Consider the following 26,519-nt stretch of genomic DNA (forward strand, 5'->3'; position numbering starts at 1 on the left):
ACTAGCGCAGAGCTCTTCTTGTCCGGAGGAGAGAGCATATTGACGGTGTCCTGTGGGAGAGTGGGGCAGATGCCAAGAACCTTGGTTAATTCCAGCTTCCTTGGGGAAGCCCACCCACCAGGGGCTCTGTGATTTGCCTGAGCTCAGGAGGGTATGGGGCTTCTAACAATGCCAAGGCAGAGGGAGGGATGTTCCTGAGCCAGGGAATGAAATACTGGGCCAGGGAACCCTGGGACACCTTTGCCCACAAAGACTGGAGCTGCACCCAGCCCGAGGGCCAGTCGGGTCCAAGCATCCAGTTTTGGGATGAGCATCCTAGCTCAGACTCTAATGTCAGACCTGAACCATCTCTGTTCAGAGAGTACAGCCCCTGCCTCAAATATCCACAAACGTGGGCCACCTCTGCCTTGTCCAGGGCTAGCATAGTAGAACTCCTGCCACTGCCTGGCCTCTTCGGGGGTCCATGCTCACCTGACCCAAAGCCTCAGCAGGAGTCTGTTCCACTGAGCCCACCTTTGCATGGCCAGGGGTTGCTGTAGTTGGGGGCTGGGTCTGGCAAGAGCTCTTTGTCTTGGCCCTACTGGGCCATTCCCTGTGGCAGGGAGCAAAATCAGCCCCTGCTCTCTGGCAGACTGTCCAGCTCTGCTGCCAAACCCAGGTATCATTGAGGTTGGAACGTGCTTTGAGCACTGAGCAGCTGCTTTTCTACTTTAGTTCCACATGGCCAGTGGCTGGTGTCTTGTGTAGTATACCCAGGAACCCTGCACCACAGCCCTGGGCTCTGTCAGGCCTCAGTTAAGCTGGGATGGATCTAAGGAGGTTAGGACATGAACTCACTTCCGTTGCTCTGGTATGAGTCAGGGATTGCTTTCCTCTAGCCAGTTAGTCATCAGGGTTGCCACCAAGCTCTGAGAACCTAAAGGACTTTTTTTCCTTGGGTCCCTTGGATGTCTGGGTCTCACCTGAGCCCTAGGTGACCCCAGCACTTCCTGGCCTTACCCTCGGCCTTTAGCTGGGTGTTAGCTTCATTCAACATGCACATCCCCACCTCTCTCTCCTGGAACACCCCTACATCGCACCATGGACCTTCACCCTAACCCCTCTCCCTCTGGCTAAGGCCACTCTTTGTCCTTGGGACCTTAGTGAGTCCCCTGGAAGCTGCCAGAAGCTGCTAACAGCAGCCCTTCTGGGTTCCCCCAATAGCCTCTGTCCAGCCAGCAATTGTATTCACTTGTATGTGGGTTGGCTTGTCCATCTTCACCCCCACCTTCGACAAGGACAGGGACCCTGTCAGATCATGCTACCCCTGGAGGCTCAGACCAAAGCCTGCAAGTAAAAGGGGAAATAATCCAGCCAGAAATGGTCTCTCAGAGGTTTCTTCCAGGGGTTCCCTGGGGGCAGGGGAAAAGAGCACCCAGATGTCAGGTCCACTACTCCAAGCCTATATGGACCCTCCTCAAGCTCCAAGAAGTTTCCTGGACTGGCTGCCTTTCCTACCCCCCAGGCAAAAGCAGGTCCCCAGAGTTCCACCACAGACAAAGGACACAGGCTGTCCACAGCTCCACATCACCTCCTGGGGCTTACTGCCCATTTCCTGTGCCTCCCATACACTTCCTGGCCTCTAGCCTGCTCTCCATACCTCCCTCCCACACACAGTCTCCCAGTTGCCACCAGGAGCTCCCTGAACTTGGAGCAAGGGCCCAGAGGAAGCAACAGCAGCCACCAGGTCTTTAATCCCCAATACCCAGGGTGTTCCATGAAGCCCAGACCAGGGCCAGTCACAAAGTTCCGCAGTAAGCCAAGAGGGCTAGTCACATCAGGACACAGGGGCAGAGGCTAGGGCCTTGGGCTCCAGTGGGTATGAGCACTGCCAGTCTCAAAAAGCCACTAGTGCAGGGGCTGGGGCTGCAGCTCAGTGGCAGAGCACTTGCCTAGTGTGTCTGAGACACTGGGTCTGATCCTCAGCACCACATAAAAATAAACAGAATAAAAGCATTCTGTCCATACACAACTAAAAAGAAAAGCCACTAGTGCAAATCCATTTTTTGCTGTTGGAACAGAATACTACTGTCACATTCCTCATGACTAAAACACTCAGGGTCACTCCAGGTGAACTGGGCTGCATGAAATAACCACACAAGAGACAGAGATACCTTTTTCTTTGTGTCCTGTGACGGCTCCTCTGACCTTAAGGGTCTGCAGAAAGAGAGAGAGAGAGCAGGTGCTGACCCCTTTTATTGGGGAGAAGCCACTCAAGTGAGGCAAGGGAGTCGGTTTCAGGGAGATGAGTCTAGCTTCCTGATGTCCACTGCCAGCAGATAAAGACTGACACCTGGGTAGGCCACACCCAAAGTCAGAGTGAGAGAAGGGGACACACAAAGGGTGTTTCCATGGAACATTCTATCCCAAACAGGGCAAGGGGTTAATATCACAAAGGAACAGGTGAGCACAGCTCCACCCTATGGGTGACACGCCTACACCTGAAGTCATGCCCTCAACTTCCTGAACCCGGACAATGTCCAAGTCACTGTGAAATTTAGTGATTGGTCAGTGCCTCTTGCTTCAGTATGTGAAGGCTGGGTCATTCAGAGTGGCTCTCCACATACTACCCACTGGGTAATCTATAAGGAATAGAGCTGGGGATAGGGCATTTGCCTAGCATGCGCCAGGCTCTGGTTTCATCCCCATCACTGCAGGGTCAGGGTGCCAATCAATGAGCAGAGATAAAATTTCTTACCCTTTGGAGGCTGAAGAGCCCAAGGTCAAGGGGTTTGCATCTGGCAAGAGCCTTCTGTGCCATCCCCCGGTGGAAGGTAGAAGGCCAAAGGACACGTGTGAAGGGTGGAGGCGCCTAAGTACCCCCTTGTGCCAGGAGCCACTCCTGGGTCTACCTGAGCCCAGAACCATCCTGTCCTGATCCCTTTCTGAAGGGCCTGCCTTGTAGCTCTGTCCCACTGGCATTGTTCACAGCACCTGAACTGTGAGGGGCACGTTCAGACCCTAACACACAGCCTTGACACTGACCTGCAAGCTGCTCAGGACCACCAGTTTGGGGCAGAGGCAGGCCTCCCCTGATCATCCCCACAAGGATCCTGCTACCTCACATTTTGCTCTCTCCACATGGTGGCTCTATTTAGAGTGTGGGCAAGACTGAGGGGCATCCAGGCCTTGGCTTTGCAGTAGGTGAGTGGGGTGACTTTATGGTCTTGGGGCACAGGATCTCTCTGCAAAGTCGGCAAAGGAGCAGCAGGGAAAGGTGGGATGGCCCTTTTTTGCAAAATCTGGCTATGGTTCAAACAGCAGACTGAAGGGAATAAGGGTAGTTATGGGGCAGGGGCTAGGACATCAGTCAGCAGAGAGCTTCAAACACCACAAAGGGGTGACTCCTTGCTGCTGGCCATAGAGACCCACCAAGGTTCTGGAGACCTCTCCTGTCATGTGCAAGTGGAGTGATTCTGACCTGGAGTTTTCAAGCAGGCTGACCCCAGGCTGAGGCCCCCTCGGCACAGGCTGGAGGTCCCCAGGGTCATCATCTCTCCGTCACTAAGGGAAACACAGGGTACTGCAAGATGATCCAGGGCTTACAGAACATGGCCCAAAAATCGGAGGCCCCAACTGTGTGTGGGCAGCACCTACCAAGCACTCCTTGCAGTGTCTGGGGGCATGCTCAGCTTTTCAGGTGGTCAGTTTGGGACTGCTCTAGCTGCAAGCTGAGCTTGTAGGGGCATAGTAGTGGAAGAAGAGAGAAGGTGCTGGTGTGGTTCCTGAAGTCAGGTTCTGTCCCAGTCAGAAATGATCTGGATCCTAGTGCAGAATTATGACCTTAACTCCCACACCCAAGGGTTGGCAAGCTGCCAGGAGAGAATTGACACCATTCACTAAGAAGAAAGCGCTAGGAGTTGCTGTCAGGTCAGAGGGATGCTGGGACCAAGAGCAGGTTGTGGCGGGGCCTGGGATGCCTGGTGGGGGAGGTGTTGGACAGACAGCAAGAAGCCAGACTGGGAGCACGCAGGATCCCACAGCCACTCACTCCACTGCTGTGAGTGAGGGAGTTCAGGCAACGTCTTGAACTGGACTCTCGTCTTCAGGGCAACTTGACCTGGTGGTTGTCAGGTGGCCTCTGACCATGCAAGGTCAAGGGTGGTTTCCAGCCAGGAGAATGGAGAGGGAAGAGCTAAAGGGGGCCTGGCTAAGACCAGTGAGACTGTGCTCACCTCCCCATGCTCACCCTTTACAGTCCAGCCAGGCACAGGCCAGTGGCAGCAGTTCATGGGCATTTTTGGGGTGATCCTGCCCAGAAAGAGAGGTCATGTTTTTTGTGGGAGTAGTGCTCCCTGGATACTTTGTGCCTCTGCCCAGCCCAAGGGACCCCTCATGGGCAGTTTATCCTCCCCACAGGCAAGGTTAAGAAGTGCCCCTTTGGTGGCTCTTCTGTATGTCAGAGGTCCCTACATACTGCCGTAGTGCTAGTCACATGTGCCAGTACATGGGTGGTCTATCTGTCCAGCACACAGTGATTCCTTCAGACTCCCAAGAAGCATCAGGGCCACAAGCAGGTTAAAGACAAAGCAAGACACTCCCAGGTGTCTCTCTTCCTTCAGACTTGATGACACAATACTTGAGATGTTGGCTGCTTCTTCTCTCTGGTCTCATGGCATAAATTCTTTTTTGGGGGTGGGTACCAGAGATACCAGAGATTGAACTCAGGGGCACTGTACCACTGAGCCACGTACCCAGCCCTATTTTGTATTTTATTTATATTTTATTCAGAGACAGGGTCTAAGTTGCTTAGTGCCTCAATTTTGCTGAGGCTGGCTTTTGAACTCATGATCCTCCTGCCTCAGCCTTTTGAGCTGCTGGGGTTACAGGCGTGCACCACCATGCCCTGCCATCATGGCATAAACTGTTGATGTTTTAAGTCTCTGTGTCTGGGTCTGTCTTACTGCCACGTGCCCAGCTTGGACTGACTATACAGTCTGTGACTATCTCATCTCAAAGTGTCCAGCGCTTGATAATGGACTTCTGGCAGGTGCTGCGCTGTGGGTACAGAAGAGCTTTAATCCACAGAGCAGGTGCCAAATGTTCAAACATAGGCATCAAGCTGTCCAACGGTCAGGCTGTTCGATGGCCCTTCGTTTTTTGCTGGGCTGTGAGCAGAGATGCATGATTAGAGAGCCTGTGCCTGCACTTACTGTGTGGGGCTTCTCTGGGGGATTCCTCCGTTCGAAGCCAGTTGTCAACTTGAACTTCCACATCCTTGTTTGCTTTTTCCAGAAGCAAGTTCACATTCAACAAGGATCAGATAAAAATGTTGACTTCGTGTCCAGGCTGATGGCACTGAAGGAAGGAGGAGACAGATGTCTAGGCCTCACCCTCGGCACCCTTGGTGGTTTCACCATCCACCGATCTTATTGCCCACTTTGAGGGGCCCAGAGGTGGACAGAGGTGGACCAGGAGGCCAGCTCTTCCTCCCCCTTCGCTTGGTACTGAGAAGGAGTGGGCAGCCAAACACCGCAGGTACTGATGTCCTGCAGCGCCCAAAGTCCAGAAAATGGCAGCTCCTGTCAGGGTGGACTGCACACTTATGACCCCTGATCCAGGGCTGGGGCCCTCTGTCCTCGTGCAAAGGGCACTGCCTGGCACCTTTCCCAGGTCTGTCGAGAGGACCGGCTGGCTTCCCTGACACTTGCAACCAAAAGCCCCGCACGACCAAGGGGAGCCCGCCGGTGGGAAGGCGGGACAGGCCCGGGATCGAGGAGCTCAGAGCGGATGCGACTGGGCGCATGCGCAAGCGTCGGGCCCCGCCCCAGCGGCGTGGCCCCGCCCCCCGGGTTGCTAGGGGAAGTGACGTCACAGCGCGATGGCGGCGGCTCCTTTAGGCAGCTGAAGGGGGACTTAGGCCCGGAAGATCCGAGTCCATCCGCGGCGGGGAGAAGGCAAGCGGGGCCGGCAGGGGCCGGAGCAGCGGCGGCGGCGCTCGGACTGTCCCATCCGCCCCGTATTGAGGCGCTGGGAGCGGCGGGGCGGCCGGAAAGCGATGGTGAAAGCGGGGCCGTGAGGGGGGCGGAGCCGGACCGGACCCGCAGTAGCGGCAGCAGCGGCGCCGCCTCCCGGAGCGCAGACCCAGGAAGCGGCCCGGCGGGCAGGAGCGAGCCGTATCGCCGTCATGGAGTTGAGGGTCGGGAACAGGTACCGGCTGGGCCGCAAGATCGGCAGCGGCTCCTTCGGAGACATCTATCTCGGTGAGACCTGGTCGAGCGCCGCGGGAGGGTGCGGGGCCGCGGGCGGCGTCGCGGGGGGCCGGGCCTGCGCCCAACGGCCACGGGCGAGCGGGCTGGGCTGCGGGGCCGGTGGGCCCGGGAGGGAGGCAGGGGCCCGCGGCAGCGGGCCTGGGGCTGAGTCTGTGGCGGAGAGGCTGGGGGCTTTGGGCCTGGGGTTGAGTGCAGGGGACAAGCAGGCGCTTGGGGCCGGGGCCGGGCCCGGGAGGTGGGCGGGCCCCGGAGAGGTAGGGGCTTGGGGCTGGGGCTGGGACTGCGGGGCCGCCGGGCCCCAGAGAGAGGCAGGGGTTGAGGACAAGGCTGGGGCTGGGGCTGGGTGGGCCCCGGGCCTGGAGGCCAAGTCTGCAGGGCAGGGGCGGGGGCGGGGACGGGGGCCGCGGGGTCGGTAGGCCTGGGTTTGGGGCTGCGCGGGGGCCGGGGGGGAGGCAGGGTCCTGGGGGTGGGGCCCGGAGGGGCAGGGGCAGGGCCTGGGCTGCCGGGCGGGGCCTTGGCTCCCTACCCCCATCTAAGGTCACAGCAGTAAACAAAGGCCACGCGCGGCTCCACCGCGGGTCTTGCGCTGGCTGTCTCCACCCACTCACTTGCAGACTGACCAGCGTCTTGCACATGGGGGGGGAAATGTCAAAACAACCCAAGTGCAGTGTGGAGGTGGGGAGTGGCCCAGTCAAATGGGGAAACCCTGGGCTGGTTCTGAAGGCTCCTTGTTGCTGTCTGATCTTGCCTTTTCCAAAAGTGGCAGCTTCAGGTAACTAACCCACTGGAGGGGCCCCATGTCTCTCCAAGTTACCACCTTAGTCATAAATAGACTGAAAATGTTCCCCTTGAGCTAGGACTTTAGCTGGCCCTGGTCAGAGCCCCTCCACCTTGGAGTGGTCATTGAGTACATTATAAGCATCTGAATTGAATACTTAATACCTGGAAATAAAAAATAACTAAATTTAGCTGATTTCAGACAAAGAAACGATGTTGGCAGAAGTGGAGGGGAGTGGTAGGAAAGTTCTCATGAGTTGTACTTTGGACTTAAAGTTCTCAAGGTAGACTTGAAAAAACACTTGGGTGGGGATGTCCTGAGTTGTGTTAGTAAAAGGATGTATGTGTGTATACACGGGTAATAAAAGGTTGGCTTAAAGCTTCTAGTTGGGAATTTGAAATAGAATTAACTTTTCTAAACTTAAAATTCCATTAATTTTCTCAGTGGAATTGTGTACAAATTCTTCCAAACCCCTGAACTTGAGAGTGTGTGGCCTAACAGTGATGGGTCTGCAGAGCAACTGCTGCTTGAGTTAGGGTAAAGTTATGATGTTGAGCGGCCCTGCCTGGGTGTGTATCTCCCTGTCAGGGATGGTTGAGAGTCAGCAGTGCCTTGGGCCTTGCCTTTCAGATTATCCCAAGTTTGAGTGCTTCTCACTCCCACCCTTTCCAGGACCTTGAGGGCTGGCAGTGTTAATGAACTGGCCCTGTCCGGTAGTTCATAACTAGTTTTGGTTCCCAGTTAACCTACAGGGTAACCCCATCACATGTCATTTGATGTTTTTGAATTTGTATTTCTGCTTTAATGGCCTGTTGAGAAAAGTATGGTCTAAAGACATTTGGGTTTCACTATTTAAATATTTATAACTAAGTAGTCAGCCAGATGCCTTCTCGGCAGTGTTTTGGGACTGAGAAGTGCTGGGTAAATGGAAGCTGTTTAGCTTATTTATAGAACAATGGATTTGGGCACAGGTTTTAACCTCAGGATCTAGGAGCTGTACTGAAAAGTCAATCTGTTAGGCACCCTTTTGCAGGCATCAAAAAGTAGGTGTTTTGAAATATTTTGCTTTCTGAGACCTTGCCAAATAACTGTGCTTTCTGAAGATTGACTCTTGACAATCAAGTTGTGGTTTGGCTGCCACATGTCATTCAGAAGTGTAAGCATGTTGCATGAGCATGCAGACTTCACAAGGGTTCTGTTTCCTCAGTGTTGCATGCTTTGGGTACCTTGTGCTGGACACAGTGGGCACTTGACCATGTGGGTCAACCTCTTCGGAGGGATTTGTTTTGTCTCCTCTGTGTGTTTTAAAAGGAACTGGTTTGTCCATCAGGGCATACTCACTTGCATGGGGTTGGGTACCACAAGTCTTTACATTGGCATTGTCTCTTTGGCCACGTTGCTCCCCTTTCAAGCCACCCCACTTAGGAACTGAAGCAAAAATACTGTACTAACATGAGTATGGAACTGTGGGTCTATGGAAGGTTCAGAGTCTGAAGACCATGGGATGGGTGGGCTAATCTGCCATTTTTCTGCAACCATGCCTTATCCTGTGACTTAAAGTCTATGTGTGAGTTCTGGTGTGAGTATGATTAAAACCATTCCTAACTGTGGCAACTCTGGTTGTTTTCTCAGAAAGCACTTCACTCCTCCAGTGGGGCTCATCTTCCTTTGAGCCTGACACTGTAGTTTTGGATTTCAACCCAGGACTTTTCTGTATTTCCAGGTATTTGAGACTGGAAGGAAGGGAAGGCTATCCTTGAGTTTATGGCAGTGCCCCTAGTTGGCCTGTACCCTCTGACCTCCTGCTGTGCAGTAGCCAGGAGAAAGGGCTGTAGTGCCACCGTGTTGTGCACATCTTTCCCAAAATTGTCCCTTCAGAGAGGGGCAGCATGTAGAGCTGTTTCTTGAATGTCCAAGTTTCAGAAAGCGTGTGTACTGGACTTGAGCTACAATGGGAGCCAGAAAAATCCAGTCTCCTTCCTCAGTCCAAGCCCACCCGTGTGGAAGGCTCTTTAGGGGGCAGATTGGAACAGTAGCACAGCCCACAGGCCTGTGGAGAGCACATGTGGGCAGGATGTCATGTGCTGGTATTGCAGGTAGGTTTAAGGCAGTCTCAGCCCAGTGTCCTTCCCAGTGTCAGCCCATCACTGGAGTTGGTGTTTTTTTTGTTTTGTTTTGTTTTGTTTTTTTGATGCAGAGGAAACCAGAAATACTTTCATTTTGGGTGGCAGTGTGCCTCTTAGAAACTTGGTAACATCTGAAAATGGAGCCAGTGCTCTTGTTGTGGACCATGTGTTCCCAGTCCAATGTGGTGGTATCAGGGAAGAAAAGCCTGTGGCATGGGCCAGGCTGAAGGCCAGTTTGTCTGATGGTGTCATGGTAAATGGAGTGTCACTGTGTTAGCCATTGTGGATAGAGTGCCTGCAAGATGCCATGTGGTCTAGGTTTGGTCTCATCATTTGTTTTCTAGAAGCAAGCAGTATGGTCAAGAACCCAGCTAGGAGAATGGAGTTTGTTCTTGACTACTGTTTCACCATCACTCCTTCAGTTTCTGGGAGTCTCATCTGTCCGTTCATCTCTTACCTGGATGGACTGTGCATCAGACTACGTGATGTCCCATATTTGGAAAATTAAACTTTAGTAACCTATTCATCTCTGGTTTTCACGTTTTCCCCTCATTACCCTGATGTCTCTGGCGAGTGACCCCACTGCTGGCTGACCATGAGAAGTGACCCCACTGCCTCTTACTGGTACTCTATTTACCTTGGAATATGGTATTACATGAGCATCTCATTGAGAAGTCATGATATTCTTCCACACCACCTTGTCAGTTTCCCTGAAAGATGACTTTGACCTGTTGTTCCAAGGTGGTTCCCTATTTTCTATTGATAACCCTGGGTGGGAATTACCAACAGCCACGCTGGTAATTTAGCGTGACTCCTTCCTATTCCGGGACAGAGTCATGCTCTGGGTTATGTTTATGTAATTCACTATTTGTTATTTCTTTTTTTTAAAAAGTATTTATTTTTTAGTTGTAGTTGGACACAATGCCTTTATTTATTTAATTTTTTTAATGTGGTACTGAGGATGGAACCCAGCGCCTTGCATGTGCTAGGTAAGCGTTCTACCAACTGAGCCACAACACCAGTACTCACTACTTGTTATTATCTGCTCAACTCAAAGGATATAATTTTGTCTTTTTTGAATTAGCAATGTCCTATATCTAAACACAGACCGACATTTATGCTGAGTGAGGGAGCCCCTGTCTTAACAGAAGACCAGAATCATTGAGGTGCACAAAAAAGGGTTTGATTAATGTCCTCAAATATACAACCTGAATAAACATTGCTGGTTACCTGATTTTGTCTTGTTCTGAATCATAGCTCTTAAATGCCTTTGTTCCTTTTTAGAGTATTTCTCAGGCATACTTGTAATAAAGGAACAGGTTTTATAATTTCTACTTTTATAAAATAAGATAGACATGTTGCAACAATGCCAAATGGCTATCAGACCTTGTCAGTGCTTCCTTATCCTGTGTTTGTCCCCTTGGATAAGTAGCAATGTAGGGAAGCATTGCTGGTGGGGCATGGGGATGCTGCCAGCGAGGGAGGTGGGGCAGGGCTTCAGGCTAGTGGATTTGCATTGGGACCTGCAGGGTGCACAGAAGCCGTCTGCCTGGTCTTTCTTCTTGCTAGGTAATGAAGTCCATGAAGGAAATCCTGGAGGGTGTAAGGGTGTACTACTCTCAAGCATTTGTCTTTTTTTGGTTGATTTTTGCCTCTGTGTGTGTGTGTGTATGTGCGCGTGTGCGCGCGCATGCGCCATGGATTGAACCTAGGGGTGCTTAACCACTGAGCCATGTCCCTAACCCTTTTAATTTTTTATTTAGAGACAGGGTCTTGCTAAGTTCCTGAAGGCCTCAGTCTCCCAACTACCATTCCTTTCCAGCTGGTCAGCAGATTCAGGGCAATCTTCCTGTATGGTCTTGCAGGAAAACTGGCTCTGTTTGCTATTACAACACGTGCTCTTGGCTGCATGGCAGGATATAATTCAGGTTATGTTTCAGAGTTGCCAGTGGTCATTTGTTCCCACAACTGTCAGTATTGTAGGGGTGACTGTTAGACATGAGCTTTATCAGCTGCAGAGTAGTAGAGGTAGAGTCATCCTCCATCTTCGTGAAGATCCTGGTCCTAGGTTCATTGGCCCTAGACTGTCCTATCAGTGTGGACTTGCCAGCTGGCAAGGAGCGTGGTGTTGTCCCCCGGAGCTGTGCTGCTTTGAGGTGCAGGGAGTCGCTGATGTAACTGGTGAGATGAGTCATCATTCCTCCTGGATGGTGAGTTCAGCTCAGAGTCCAGGTCCTTAGGGGAACTCAGAGGTCATTTTTCATCCGCATGGTATGTTTTAGATGAAGTCATTTCTTTTGCAATTGGATAGATTGTCCCAGCTGTGGGCAGGAAGAATGAGCTGTGTTACCATCTTGTGATTGGCCCCAAAGTGTCTATTGAATGGTATGTGAAGTTAAATCTAGAGTGGCCACTGGTAATGATCAAGTGCTATTAGTACTGCAGATCTTCAGCGTTGCCCAGGGCTTTGGTAGGCTTGCTGGGAGTGCTGCATCTTGTGCAGAACTCTGAGCCACCAGAGTGACTGGTTCTTGGGGGCTTGCTGAACAGCAGTCATGTTGTCCTCATGCTTGTTGGCCTTGATCTGCTATTCCTCTGGGACTCAAGCACTGTGTAACCATAAGCCCCTTTATATCCCCAGATCCCTGTGAAACAGTCTGAAGAGTCCCCTCAACCCATCTCAACTGAGAAGAGAAGCTGAGTTGCTTAGGGCTGGCCAGACTGCTCTGCCTCCACTGCAGTCTGTCTAGCACAGCCTCCAAAGGGGGCTCTCCTAGGAGTCTCAGCTTGTGGGAGCCCTGTTAATCACTTTGCAAATGACCACATCCCTGGGCAGGATGAAAGTGTTTTGTACTTTTGTCAGGGGTGGGCATGGTATTGGGGATGGAACCCAGGGGAGCTCTACCACTGAACTACATCCCCAGCCTTTTTTTGTTTGTTTTATTTTGAGTCAGGGTCTTTCTAAATTGTCCAGGCTGACCTTAGTCTTATGACCTTCCTGCCTCAGCCTCCTGAGTAGCTAGTACTTCCTATTTAGAAGGCCCCTTTGAGGGGAGAGGAGGGCCAGGTGTGCCATCGCAGAAGACCTTGTTTCTGTTTTCAGAGCCCTTGGCTGCATCGTGTGATGAAAACGGGTCAGGAGTTATCAAGTAGGGCTTCAGGTCAGGTATGGACTCGAGAACACTCTTGTGAGCCTGGAGGAAAGGTGGTTGCCAGCTCTGCAGGTCCTTATTGGAGAAAAGCAGAGGCATGACATCCCTACATAAAAACTCTAAACTGGGCTGAGGTCGTGGCTCAGTGGTAGGGCACTTGCCTAGCATGTGTGAGGCACTGGGTTTGTTCTTAGCACTGCGTATAATAAATAAAAATTAAAAGGTCCATTGACGACTAGAAAAATATTTTAAAGAATGAAATAAAAATAAAAAACTCTAAACTCATAGAGTAGTTCATTACAGTATTAGTCACAAACTGACAAAAGTTGTGTGCCCAGTATGTGTTCCATAGGTGGTACCAGTGGAGCCCTGGGAAGGGTCCTTTTTTCTTATCTAACGTCCCCTGGAAGGGAGTGAGGGAATCCCTTGGCTTAATTGAGAGTCTGTGGCTGGAAATGGCTTCTGCAGCTACGTAGGCACTGGGCCTACTTGAAACTGCCTGACTGCTGAGGGTTGTGATGAGTGGATGCTACACCTGTCTGGACTGAGGCTGTGGAGGTTTGGCATTTAAACCCCCTCCCTCATTCTAGAGGGAGACTCAAGCACACTCCCAAAGGCCTATTAAGGCAGCATGGAGAAATATCATGGCACTTTCTAGTGGCATGCCCTGGGCAAGTGAATGCAGAGGCCGGTGGACAGGGCTGAAAGGAAGGTGGAGACCAGAAAGGAAGGCCCTTTGGCTGTGGCGACCCTGGCTTGGGTACAGATGTAAGCAGGTGGTAGAATTCCAAATGAACTTTCCTATGCATGTCAGACAATTGTCAGACGGTTGTCAACCGTTGATACCATCTTCGAAAATGGAGAGCATCCATCATTTGGTTTATCTCAGAAAATTAAAAGCTACCAGCATTTCTGCAGTGAACTGTGATGTTGGGTCATTTGGTAGACATCGGATGATTAATGTGTATGGTTTTCTTTCTTTGCCAAGGTACGGATATTGCTGCAGGAGAAGAGGTTGCCATCAAGCTTGAATGTGTCAAAACCAAACACCCTCAGCTCCATATTGAGAGCAAAATCTACAAAATGATGCAAGGAGGAGGTATGTCCTTTACCTGTTGAAGGAGGAAGCCAAGGTTTTATCCAATAAGAGAGAGGATGTGTCTCAAGCCAGTCTCTCTGGTTTATTTTGGGAAAGTAGGGAAAGGTGTGTGTCCATACCGTTGACCAAGTCGTTTGTGGCTTCTTCCTTGAAGAGACTGGCTCAGCCACATAAGACCTCACTCAACAAAGAGAAATAGTTGTATACGTTTCTGCTTACATACCACTTTTCTTAGCTTCTGCTAGGTTACACTGTCCTTGAAATGTAGGATTCGTGTGGATTTTAAAATGCATGGTGTCTGTTGATGGTGGCAGGTGTCACCAGTGATATTGTATATTGTACTATGGCCTCTGGTGGGTCACATATTGTGTTTACAGCTTTGGGGGTCCCTTCAGACTGTCTGGCTTCAGTTTTCTCTTGAATACAATAAAAGTTTTCAACTCAGCAACTTTTGTGACACTTTTCCAGGTCAGTCCCTGTTCCAGTTCTGTAGAACCTTGCCCCAGGACCTTGGGGTGCCTGAATCCAGTAGGTGTACCAGATCTGGAACCAGAGCGTATCCATCTTGATCTCAAAAGTGTTGCTTTTAGAATTTTCTGGACTTAAAATATAGTTTTAGTGGAGCAGAAGAGAATTTTTACTGGGGAATTCAAATCCATGGAAACAGCAACATTGTGGAGGGTGGGGCTCATCAACGTGTTCATCTGAGGGTCTGGTCTTGACCTGAGTGAGGGAACCCATTTGGGAGCAGTGTTTGTATTTGAGGGATGGCTGCACTTTGCTAGAAGTAGCCTTCAGTACTGTTATAGTTGGAGGGTAGAGGGAGTCCCCCTCATTTGTCCACATTGTCTTCATTGACCAAAAAGGGCCGGTAGGAGAAGGGGGATATTGAGGGAATCTTTGAGGCTTGAGGTTTTCCCACCACAAAAGCAGCATTTTTGTTATAAAGTGTCTTTGGCTGAAGGTACATCTCAAAATAGCATACCTGTACCTGTTTCTGTGGTTCATCTTAGTGATGTCCAGAGCACCGTGTCCTGGGCTTTGTGACCAGAGGAGGCTACAGTGATGAAAACTCTCTGGTGTCATTCCTCCTCCACTGTTGTCCCAAGCAGAGGTCGCCAGAGACTTCTCTGAGGGACCTTCTGTAGAGGATCAGCTTCTCTGGGGCATAGAAATTATAATGCAGCTTTTAGGTTGTGACGAGTAGAGTAGAACAAGGTGACACTGGGTTTGACCTTTGCTGGGGGTTACATAAAACCTACAAGCTTAAAAAAAGCATTAAGGAGTGATTCTTCATGAGAACATGCAAACTGGGGGAGCCTGTGATGAGAGAGGGAAGAACTGCCCCTCACGAGCCTGGAACGGGCACTGGTGCAGACATCTGGCAGTGGCCAGAGAGGAACCTGTTCCACCCAGTAGGTCTCAGATCCAGCACCATCGTTGCTCCCTGTGCATGCTCTTCTCTGCCAGTTGCTTCTCTCCTCCTCAGTTGTGGAGAGCTGTCTGCAGACCATGCCAGCTGCCCCTGGTGGATAGTATTGCCTCCTGCCTTGAACTTAATGTAGAGTGGGAGGAATCACTTGCTCCCTTGTTTTTGCCCACATCGCTTTTCCAGGATTCTGGAATCCAGACATGATTCCAAAAAAATGGGCTTTCTTCCATTTGGGCCTTTGATTGCCATTCCCCAGATGTGGGTTGGGTTTTACTATTGGATAAACCAGGGTTTTGAACCCTGTTGTGTGTTTGGTAGATACCTTGAAGATTTGCTCTAGAAAACACATAATGTTGCACCTGGGCATCACAGTGCACTCCTGTAATCCCAGTTACTTGGGAGGCTGAAGCAAGAGGATCACAAGTTGGAGTCCAGCCTGGCCTACTTAGCAAGATTTTTGTTTTAAGAAACAAAAAGGGTTGAGGGTGCAGCTCAGTGGCAGAGTGCTTGCCTGGTGTGCACAGAGCCCAGGTTCTAATACCACAAAAGGGGAAGAAGAGCATACTGTGTTCAGCAGTTCCTGTTGGATGAATTTTAGCCAGGACCACACCAGAGTCAGCAGGTACAGGATGAAGGCACCTGCTCTGCTTGGAAATCACTGTGCTTTGCTGCACTCCAGCCTCTTGCAGCATGTCCTCTGCATAGGTGGTTGTGAGCTATTCTTCAGGAAGAGACAACAATTAACTCTGACAGTGCTTGTTCTGACCTTGCTTAATGTGGGTCATCTCAGGATGTGCTGGAAGAGAAAGTCAGGGCAGAGTGGATGTGATCATTCTCTGACTTACAACACATTCATCTGGGAAATTTGTAAGGCTGGTGGTGCCACAGTGCCTGACCAGAGAGCTACTGCATTCGGGTGGTCACGCTACTTCAGGGAGACACTCTGTCCTCACTGTCAAGGTGTTTCTGTGTAGTATGTACTGACTCCTCAACCACATGCTGCAAGTGAGGTACAGGAGACTTCCTGGTGTACCAGGGACACAGGCAGGAACTTGAGTATTCTGCCCTGCAGCACTGAGCATCATTAAGAGCCCAGAGAGTTCCATCTGTTCACAATCTGGTTGGGACAATAGGTCAAAAACAGTGATGCACACATATAATCTCAGTGGCTTGGGAGGCTGAGGCAGGAGGATCACAAGTTCAAGGCCAATCTCAGCAACTCAGTGAGGCCCTAGGCAACTTAGTGAAACTTGTCTCAAATTTTAAAAGGGTGGTGTTGGGGAGATGATTCTGTAGTAAAGCACCCTAGATTAAATCTCCAGTACCAAAGTGGGGCGCGGGGAGAAAACTTGAGCAGAAATAAATTAAAATTAACCATGTTGGTAAAAGATTGGGATAGACAGCCAGTGTTTACCGACACTAAGTGACTGCCAGATAGACCTAGAGACCAAAGTCAGTGCTCTTTTCCAACCCTAATGTGCCCAGGAGTAGCTTTAGAATGCTCTTCTTAGTAAGCCCCCCAGCAGAGAACATTTTACTAGGTTCACAGCTGCTTCTGGTCCAGGTTGAAAGTGGCTGGTGTGGTCTGGGCAGGGAGAGTGGGGTCTCTGTAGGCAGGGGTGCACACACCATGATCCTTCTGTCACGAGGTGTGGGGAACTGTAAGCGTGTGTGTCAAGAAAGGTGTGGTGAATGATAGAGTGGACGCTTGTGCCACTCACCCGAGCAGGGAATTGGGCTCCCTGCTGGAGCATGGGCACCTGCCCTGCACGAGTTTGTCTCCACAGGCACTTGCCCCTTGATGTTTCCAGGGTTTTTGGTTTTTGTTTTCCAGTGTGGGACATCAAATCCAGAGCTAGTGAACTCTAGGCAAGTCCTCTGCCACTGTGCTGCACCCCAGCCCTGCTCTGTTTTTGTTTCTGTCATCCCACAAGACATTAATGTTTTCAAAAATTTAACTAATGATATGTCAGGAAACATTTGGCAGGAGTTTTGTTTGTTAAATTGGGGTCTTGCAGTTTTGCCCAGTGTGGCCTTGAACTTGAGATCCTCCAACTTCAGCCTCCGGAGATCTGGGATTGCAGGCCTGCGCCAATGTTCCCAGCTGCCATTTTTATTTTTGGTCATCTTTTTTTTTTTTTTTTTTTTTTTTTTTAATATTTTAGATGTTGATGGACCTTTATTTTATTCACTTATTTATATGGGTGCTGAGAATCAAACCCAGTGCCTCACACTTGATGGGCAAGTACTCTACCACTGATCCACAACTCCAGCCCTATTTTTAGTCATCTTAAAATTGCTGAAAATTTCATGAAGACTTTCATTTGTATTAATGCTGAGTCCCCACATTTGTAGTGTATCTTCTTGCAAATCATAAGGAAGGTTTGTGCCAGTATCTGACCCTGTCCCCTGGATTTCATCCCAAACATTTGTCTGGTTCTTAGGCCCCATAAGGGGAAGCATCTGGGTTCACAGCTATAAGTGGCAACAGCAGTAACCAGTGTCCACCTTGTTGTGCTTGGGTCTCTGCTGGCCTCAGTTGTTTCCACAAAAACACCAGAATTGGTACTTTTCAGGCACAGATCCGTTTTAGGTTCTGGATTTTGCTGGTGTGAAATGCCTGGTTTCACAGAGTCCTGTTTATTAGCCTGTGACCAGAAGGTTCTTTACCTTGCATCAGCAGGAATGTCCTCCTGAGTGTTTCTGTGGCCCCTCGTGCATAGGCTTCACCCGTTTGCTGGCAGCTGAGAATGAAGCATGCCACAAAGCTTCATCTTTTCTGGCCAGGGATCCCTGAGAGCAGGAGCCCTTTGGTGGTAACTGTATTTTATTCTTTTTTTAATGCCACAGGTGGTAACAATGTTACCACTGTGTTATAATGCTGCCCTCATCCTGGAAGGAAAGGGCACTTGGATTGGGTGCACCCAGAGTTGGGTGAGTCTGTGCCACTTGTGTATCCAGATAGACACAGCTCTGAATTTGTATAGTACAGTTATATTCTGTAACTTTTTTTGACCTAATACATTGCTGAAAACTGCTATTATTTATAGACAATAAAATTTTTACTTGGTGAACCTAGAAAGAGAGAAGTTTAGTTTAGCTGAAGAGCAAAATATGGTCATTTCATTTTATTATACCAACAATAATCAGTTAACAAAATGTAGTTTTAAAAATGCGTTTAAAGTAGCAAAAAAGGAAAAAAAAAAGAAACCCATACAAAAGCTATCTGGAAAGGAATACTTTGAAATGTCAGTTTTCTGAGTTGCTCTTAAATTCAGTGAAATTTTCATCAAAATCCAGCAGCTTTTCTTACTTGGCAAGATGAGTCTAGAATTGAGGGAGAAGAGGGAAGGGGCAAGGTGAATTCTATACTCCAAGTAGTGCAGCTTGTTGTGGAGTGCTTCTGATCAGAACTGTCTTGCTGTGGCTGTAGATGGGACCTAGGAGCAGTGACACACCTGGCCCTTGCATGGTTCCCACTGAGAGGAGCCCAAACTGCTTGGAGAAATGGCCAGGTCTAGAGCAGGGCAGGAAGAGCTACAGTGAGCCCAGAACATGGCACCGAAGGAAAGAGGTGCCCACTCAGCAGGTGGGCCTGCTTGTCCACGGATCCGGGAACAGGGAACACGGTTGAAAGCTGCCTGCGGGCCTGCGTGGAACTGGTTCACAGTGACCACTGGTGTTTCAAGGTCACTCGCTGTTCTCAGAATCTTGAGATTTTACAAGTAAACTGGATTGTCAGAGTTAGTGTGTGTCTTATGTGTGTCTTTGCTATTTGAATACTTGGTCTGATTCACACACTGGTGATCAGGGTGCTGCAGATTTTCAGAGTGCTTTGCAGTCGAGAGTCAACTCCCTGAGTGACTTCTGCAATAGAGGGTTACCCATGATCCCAGGTAGGCTTATTCTTATCTTTCAATTTTTATCAAATGGCCAATTTGATTCAAATAAAATAAATGAGTGATGACAAGGGTGGGCTGTCAGTGGCTGCTGTGTTCCCCTTGTGAAGGTCCGGACCTGGCGCCTGGCTTTTCCTCCTCTGCAGAAAAGACTTCCCTCCTCACTGGTGGTGCAGGGCTGCTGGGGCTGCAGTGTTACCCACAGATCGTGCAGCGTGCCTAGGGTGGTTCTGTGCTTCTGCTTCACAGAGCTGGATTCTGTCCTCTCCCTTTCTCCCTTCTCGGGCTCCAGTTCCATCCGCGGCTTGGGGTTGCCCCACAGCTCCCGGGGGCTCTCGCTGGCCTTCTCTGAGTTTCAGTGCTGGCTGTTGTGGGTGAATCTGTGGTGTCCGATTCCTTATTCCACTTGGTGTGTTTTTTTGCTCCAGACGCTGTAGTTCTCAGCCCTAGACATTAGATTTGGGTCTTTATATCTTCGTGCCTTTAACTTCCTTGTCAGTTTTACCTCATTATAACTTAGATCTTGTGCCATTCTCGGCTGATTCCAGCAGCTGGGTCAGTTTCTGGGCCTGACCTCACTGGGTGGTTTTCTGCCTTAAAACCTCCTCGTGTGCCTGGTGGCCTTCAGATGCCAGGCATTGGTAATTCCACCCTCTTGTGGGCCATGCATTTTCACGTTGCTCACCTTTTTTTCAGTTGTGTTCTGGAATGAAGTTCAGTTACATGGGTCTTTTTGGTTCTTGTTTTTATGGTCACACTCAGAAACTGGGGTGCAGGTGTGAAGTTATGTTTGTTGTCTGCCTGAAACTGTGATTGTCTTAGAAACTTTCTTCCATGTTTTGTGTGGTTTTGGGGTTTTCCTTGGATATTGTAAATGTGAGGATGTTTGGGTTCCTCTTACTCCATCTCTGCTAGAAGTACAATTAATGACTTCTACATTTTTATAAGAAAATAATAAATAGATTTCTTCCTGACTCTGAGGTAAGAAACGATTTCTTAATATAAAATATTTAAAACATTACTTATCAAGGAAAAAGCTAACGACCTTTTTTTTTTCTTTTGGCACTGGGGATTGAAACCAGGGGTACTACTGAACCACATCCCCAGCCTTTTTACTATGAAATGGGATCTTGCTAAGTTGCTGAGTCTGGCATTAGACTTGCAGTCCTCCTGCTTCAGCCTTTCAGGTTGCTGGGATTACAGGTGTGTGTCACCTTGCCCACCTTGAAATGATTTTTGATGAGTGGATTTTCCTGCTGGCATCAACGCATACTATAAGGCTGAGTCTTGTTATGGAAGGGCCAAGAGGCTTGTGACCTGCCCCCAGGACAGTAGTCGGGATATGTGTGAGGAGGGTCTCATGGGAGTTTGCGGTGGGGCAAGCAGAGAACCAGGCAGTGTGCTCTGGAGGTCCTGTGAGCATGTGCCTGCTCCTGTAGCACTCAGGTCCTGACCTGGAGGCTCCCATCAGCTCATGCTCTCAGCTTCACTGTGTGCCTTCCTGTAGCTGGTGGCTGTGCGTGGGCTCTGGTGCCAGTTTTTCAGGAGTGGGTCACACTAATTCATGTCTTCAGATCTGCCCTTCCCTCCTGTGGCATTCTGGGTCAGGTGTTTCTGTTAGGTTTATCCAGTGTTCTTTATTCTCTCTTCCACTGAGTTGTCTATTAAAAATCTGGGTTATTTGTATCCCCAAGAGTTTCCACTGCTCTTGCTTTTCTCATCAACATCAGAAGTGAATAACAAGAATGTCTTCTCTCCTGCCAGCCCACAACAGCTCCTCTCTCTTTTGTTTCTTGATCTGGCATTGCACATCTCTCTGAGGCTGTGGTCTCTCTCCAGTAGGCCCTGCTGGCCAGTCTGCACACACTGCTGTCTTGCTCCTCCTGCTTTCTCTTTCCTGGAATTTGCACTCCCCACCCTTGGAGGCCAACGGTGTGAAGTCAGCATAGGTGCATCTCATTTCCCGTCACTGACTGCTCTAACCCTCAACAGGGTCTGTTCTGTGTTGTTTTTAGCATTTGTGGCTTAATCTTAGCTTCAGGTCCTTGAGGACAGGTTTTGCCAGGGTCTTCTGACCCCCCAACGCTAACCCACACCTCTGATGCCTGTCAGTTGAGTAGAGGCTAGTTGGTGCTGTGACCTAGGCTCAAGTGCTCTATTTGGCTTCTCTTCCAGTGGGCATCCCTACCATCAGATGGTGTGGGGCTGAGGGGGACTACAACGTCATGGTGATGGAGCTGCTGGGGCCCAGCCTGGAGGACCTCTTCAACTTCTGCTCCAGGAAGTTCAGTCTCAAAACTGTTCTGCTGCTTGCTGACCAAATGGTAAGCTTTCCTGTCTCTGATGCCCAAACACTGTGGACACTTGGTAGACACTTACTGCCTGATGGAGTATGTTATTCACTGCTGTTGCTCCATTATTAGGCACGTTAGACAGGAATTTGTTCGGGCTTCCTTGGCCTCAGATAATGACACGGGTGATTGGATTGGAGAGAGGACCCCCACCTCCCTGAGTATGTGGTTGCATTGAATGGGCTTCCCAAGTTCTCTCAGGATCACACAGTTGATTCCCAGCAACTCTGGTATGGTTTCTGAGGGGATTCTTGTGTGTGGCCTGTGCAGAGTCTCGCTGATGGACACTATTGTCTAACAGAGTTTTTTGTCTGTCCACCCCTGTAGAGCTAGGGAGAGGAGACACCCAGGCCTGGGGCAGGGGAGCTGGAGCTGCCTGGGGATGCAACTGGTCAGTTTCCAGTCCACCTTCCTGGTGGTGTGTTCACTCTGCTCTGGCTGAGGAAGAGAGAGCATGTGCCTCTCTTGAGGCTGGTGCTCTGAGAGGTCTTGAATTGCTTCTTGCATTGATTTTTCCCTTGTAGATTAGTCGTATTGAGTACATTCATTCAAAGAACTTCATCCATCGAGATGTGAAGCCAGATAACTTCCTCATGGGCCTGGGGAAAAAGGGCAACCTGGTCTACATCATCGACTTTGGGCTGGCCAAGAAGTACCGGGATGCGAGGACCCACCAGCACATTCCGTACCGAGAGAACAAGAACCTCACTGGGACGGCGCGGTACGCCTCCATCAACACACACCTCGGAATCGGTGAGCCTAGGTCGTGGTGCCACTGGGCATATCTGTCCCTCAGCTTTGGGAAAGGCCAGCTTCTCAGGTGACCTTGGGGTTGTGGACATGTACAGTGCTCAGAACCCAGAGGTATGGAGGCTGTTGTCCAACCATCATAACAGACAGGCTAGCTTCAGGACTGCCGGAGCCACTGATGGTACTCAGCTGGGGTGTTTAGGGATTTCCTTAATAGCATGCAAGGGACACTTCTGGTAAAGAAGCCATTCACGTACATTTTTCTGTTATTTTGAATGTTTTATGTGTGTATGCGCACACTTTTTTTTTTTTTGTGATACTGGGAATTTTGGACCCCAGGGTGTTCTACCAGTAAGCTACAACCCCCCTCCCCATCTCTTTTGTTTTTGATTTCAAGACAGGGTCTGACTAAGTTGTTAAGGCTAGCCTTGGACTTGGGATCATTCTGCCTCAGCTTCCCGAGTTGCTGGAGTTACACTGCCACACCACCACACCTGGCTATTTTTCTGCTATTTTTAAAGTTGGCTTCTATGGTCATGCTTGCTTAATTTTTTGCTTGTATGTGTGCACACATGTACTGCCCTTCACACTTTCCCCTTTTCTTTCCAGAACAATCTCGAAGGGACGACCTGGAGTCTCTGGGGTACGTGCTGATGTACTTCAACCTGGGCTCTCTCCCCTGGCAGGGGCTGAAGGCCGCCACCAAGAGGCAGAAGTATGAGAGAATCAGTGAGAAGAAGATGTCTACTCCCATCGAAGTGCTGTGCAAAGGCTATCCCTGTGAGTCCCTCGCTGTCCTCCCTCGTAGCAGCCACGGCCTGTTCCTGTGTGGGCTGGTGCCTGTGCCCAGGGCCACTGCAGAGTCACTCTGCCTACATCTTCTACAAGAAGGGTGGCAAGAAAGGGGTGTTTCTGTGTTATGGTAACAGGCAGCCCTCCCCTGCTGATGCATTTTTGAGAGCCTTTCTATGAGGCTCGGGAGAGACAGGACCCAGCCTCAGAAAACTGCCTGTGCACTTAGGAAGGGGAGGGACACAGTGATCATTCTGCCCTTTAAACTGACTGCAGTCAGCTGCCCCTACTCTACTTCAGCCTCCCCAGATAACCCAGAGGTGCTGTCTGTGGTTTGGGACTGCCCCTAAGATAAATTAATTAGATAAAAGCTGAATTTTGTCCTGTGGTGGTGATTTTTTTTTTGTTTTCTTTTTTGGTGTTTTTGGGGGATGGGCTAAAACCCAGGGTCTCTTGTTATTTCAAGAGAATAAGAACCTAGTGGGAACGGCTTGATACAGCTCCATCAACATACATCTGGACTTGGGATTCACCAATTAGTGATGGCACTTAACCTAGCTCTGTCCCTGGCCCCTGCTGGCTCCCAGCAGCTCCTCCTCAGCATGACTGTGAAATCCTCCTCAGATTTCACCTGCATGCCTCCAGTGTGAAGAGCCAGGGTGGTGCGCAGGGGTTGATAACCCCACTCTGGGTTGTAGTCGGCCTCCGTCATTAGCCTCGGGTCTTTCCTTGTTTTACAGCTGAGTTTGCCACGTACCTGAACTTTTGCCGCTCCTTGCGCTTTGATGACAAGCCCGACTACTCCTACCTGAGGCAGCTCTTCAGAAACTTGTTCCACCGCCAGGGCTTCTCCTACGACTATGTGTTCGACTGGAACATGCTCAAGTTTGTAAGTGGCATTGCCCACTCAGTCCTATCTCCTCCTGGGACAGGCAAGTCCAGCCCTGGGTAGGTCAGAGCTGCACCTCCTAGTTTTGCGTGCAGATCTGTGCTGTGTGGGATTCAGGTGTCAAAGTCACCGGCTGAGGTGTGAAAGCTGAGCACATCTGGTACAACTTTGGTCTTCTGTGGGCATCTACCTGCAGGCTCAGGATTCTAAGAAACAAGCTGCCATCAGGGCAAGCAAAGGGGCCTGTGGAGACTGCTGGTGTGGGTAATGTATGCCCTGGAGTGAGCCCATGATGCAGATCTGCCCAGAGCAGAGCACCCAGGTTGGAACTCAGGGCACTCTTCCTATCACTGAGCCACATCCCTAGCCCTCTTTATTTTTCATTTTGAGACTTGGTCTCTAAGTTGCCCAGGCTGGCCTTCAACTCATGATCCTCCTGCTTCAGCCTCCCAAGTCTCTGGGATTACAGACATGTACTGCTGTACCCATCTTGCCATCACCAATTCAGAGAACCTGGGGGCTAGCCCCCTGTAGGGATGTAGCCTGGTACCTACCAGCACACTGCTGGAAAGCATGGCAGTCTCTCCAGGCTGCCCCCCTCTCTCAGTTCATCTGAGTCCAGGTGTACCCAGGAGCCTTAAGAGAGCAGGCAGGTGGGCAGCCTGGAGTTCAGTCTGGTTGGGCTCTATAACAGGCTGTTTTACATTTGGTCTCCTCTGACATCCCAGTTGGCTCATCAGAAGTATGTGAGAATCCCTGGGTGCAGTAGGGAGGCCCAGGAGCCGCTGGGCCACCCATTCTGGGTTGGCAATGTGAGTTTAATTCACTAACGTTAGACACCACTGACAGAATTCAAGTTTCTGGGGAATTTTTGTGTCTTTTATTAAAAATGTATCCTTTGTAGGTGGAAATAGAAATTAAAACCTGATGATCAAATCCAATGGAGGAACAGAGGTGCCTTCTCAGGAGTGCAAAATTAGAAGCCTTGTCTTGTCTAAACCACTATTCCATGAGTCCGGTCTCCCCGAGGGGCGAGGGTGAACCCTGAACTAGAGCCATCTGACCAAGCATGGTGCTGGGAGGAGAGTGCTCTGCAGAGTGGGCTGGCCCAGGCTACAGGACCTGGTGCCTTTGCCGGGTTGAGAGGGCAGTGCTGTGCTGCTTCTGCAGGCTGCCCAGCGCGGAGCACCAGAGCACCCTTCTCCAGTGTGGTTTCTGCACTGTCTCGGTCTCACAGCCAGCCAGGCAGAGCTGCTCTGGAAGGGGCCAAGTAACACATCACCAGCTTTCCTGACTATGCAGGGTCACAGTCCCTTAGCTCTGCCATATAGCCACATGGCAGCCATGGGCCACCTGGGAGTGGGTAGGTGTGTCTCTGTCCAGTAATACGGATGGCACTGGAATTTGGTTGTGGGATGGTTTGCAGAGTCTGCCTGATAGCATTGGTGGTGAGAACAGACCATTCAGTAAGCTGGTGCCTCAGCTTAGCTGCTCACAGTCAGATGCCCAGAGCACTGGGGTGGTCCCACAGGGACCTGAGTGTGCATGGGGCAGGTGGGGCTATCATCACTGACATGACCTTCCCTTTGGTCTGGGATCTGGACTCTGGCTGGACCCTTTTGTGACCCATTGCTGCCACCCTGTCCTACCCTGGTCTGGGCAGTCTCCCATCGTCCCCCTCCCCCATGCACAATCATGTTCACAGGTAAGGACTCAAAGATAGAAGATAGACCCAGGTCCTTTTAACACAGCAGCAGGAGTTGGGTTTCCTCTAGGAGGCAGGCTCTTGCTACTCAAGGGGATGGTGCTGTGTCTTCCTCAGGGTGCCAGCCGGGCTGCAGATGATGCTGAACGGGAACGCCGGGACCGAGAGGAGCGATTGAGACACTCCCGGAATCCAGCCACCCGTGGCCTCCCTTCCACAGCCTCTGGCCGCCTGCGGGGGACCCAGGAAGTGGCTCCCCCAACACCCCTGACCCCTACCTCACACACGGGTGAGCACACCTCCCAGCAAGCCCATGGAGTGGACACGCATTGTGTTTGGTGGCCTTTTGGGAGCCCAGGCCAGACACACTTGGTATTGATTGATGCTGCATTTGCCCCTACTTGAGTCAGTCCTCCTTGGGAGTAGAGAGGCCAGGGCACACAGCCTGTGGGATGTTGGGTTCCCTGAAAGCTCTCCACCAGGGTTGATGATTTCTCAGATGAAACTTCCTTCCCATACAGAAGTGTCCCCCTCATGAACTTCTCAGTCCCCTGTGTGCAGCGATGTTGGGCTCAGAGTGCACTGCCAGCCAGTGTTGCTGGGCTGCCTGGATCAATGAGCTGTGAACAGATGTGGGAGAGTCCATCCAGAGCCCTTGTGGTGGTCTGTGGCAGGCCAGTGGGATGTGGGAAGCCACGGGACCTCAGCAGCCATGGCTCTTTTCCTCTCTAGCCAACACTTCTCCTCGGCCTGTCTCTGGCATGGAACGGGAGCGGAAAGTGAGCATGCGGCTGCACCGTGGGGCCCCAGTCAATGTCTCCTCGTCAGATCTCACGGGCCGACAAGATACCTCTCGCATGTCCACCTCACAGGTATGTGATCAGAGCTGGCCATGGCCAGGGCAGTCCAGGCCCAGGTGTAGGTACACATGTTGGCCTGGCCTTCCAGGCTCACTGTCAAGAGTGGGGTGAGATGTGAAGGGTCTGTTTCCTTCTCACTCCCTGGACCTCCCCACCCACATCTCTGAGTTCACCTGGCGGGCAAAGTTTGTTCTTAGTTCTTGTTTGCCTTTTGGTTGGAGCCTGTGCTGAGCTACGCTGAGCTGCTGGTGGGCTTGTTTTCCCAGCCACAGCTGTTATCCCAGCAGGGAACTCTGTGGAGCTTCTCCCTTCTGTGATCTCTGGGCGAGGTCCCCACCTCCTTTTCCCCCCAGGCAGAGCTCCACACTGTGCTTACACCTCTGTGAGGGGAGTGCTGTGGCACACTACCCTCCAGGCTCCTTCGTCGCCAGTTGC

The 26,519-nt window shown here is 50.6% G+C and overlaps 1 protein-coding gene across 3 annotated transcripts in view; it reads left to right on the forward strand.

Annotated features, from left to right (window-relative positions):
• Window positions 1-5,851: 5,851 nt before the first annotated feature.
• Csnk1d (casein kinase 1 delta) overlaps window positions 5,852-26,519 on the forward strand; it is a 29,733-nt gene continuing 9,065 nt past the window's right edge. For all 3 annotated transcript variants that reach the window (XM_076870805.2, XM_076870807.2, XM_076870806.2), the window contains exons 1-8: window positions 5,852-6,242; window positions 13,296-13,406; window positions 20,913-21,061; window positions 21,613-21,841; window positions 22,448-22,618; window positions 23,371-23,519; window positions 25,342-25,513; window positions 25,957-26,096. In XM_076870805.2, the coding sequence (XP_076726920.1) occupies window positions 6,167-6,242; window positions 13,296-13,406; window positions 20,913-21,061; window positions 21,613-21,841; window positions 22,448-22,618; window positions 23,371-23,519; window positions 25,342-25,513; window positions 25,957-26,096 (1,197 nt within the window). In that variant the 5' untranslated portion in view covers window positions 5,852-6,166. The remainder of the gene's footprint in view (window positions 6,243-13,295; window positions 13,407-20,912; window positions 21,062-21,612; window positions 21,842-22,447; window positions 22,619-23,370; window positions 23,520-25,341; window positions 25,514-25,956; window positions 26,097-26,519) is intronic.

The sequence above is a fragment of the Callospermophilus lateralis genome, chromosome 11 (genome assembly GCF_048772815.1).
Source record: "Callospermophilus lateralis isolate mCalLat2 chromosome 11, mCalLat2.hap1, whole genome shotgun sequence".
In the NCBI taxonomy this organism is placed as follows: domain Eukaryota; kingdom Metazoa; phylum Chordata; class Mammalia; order Rodentia; family Sciuridae; genus Callospermophilus; species Callospermophilus lateralis.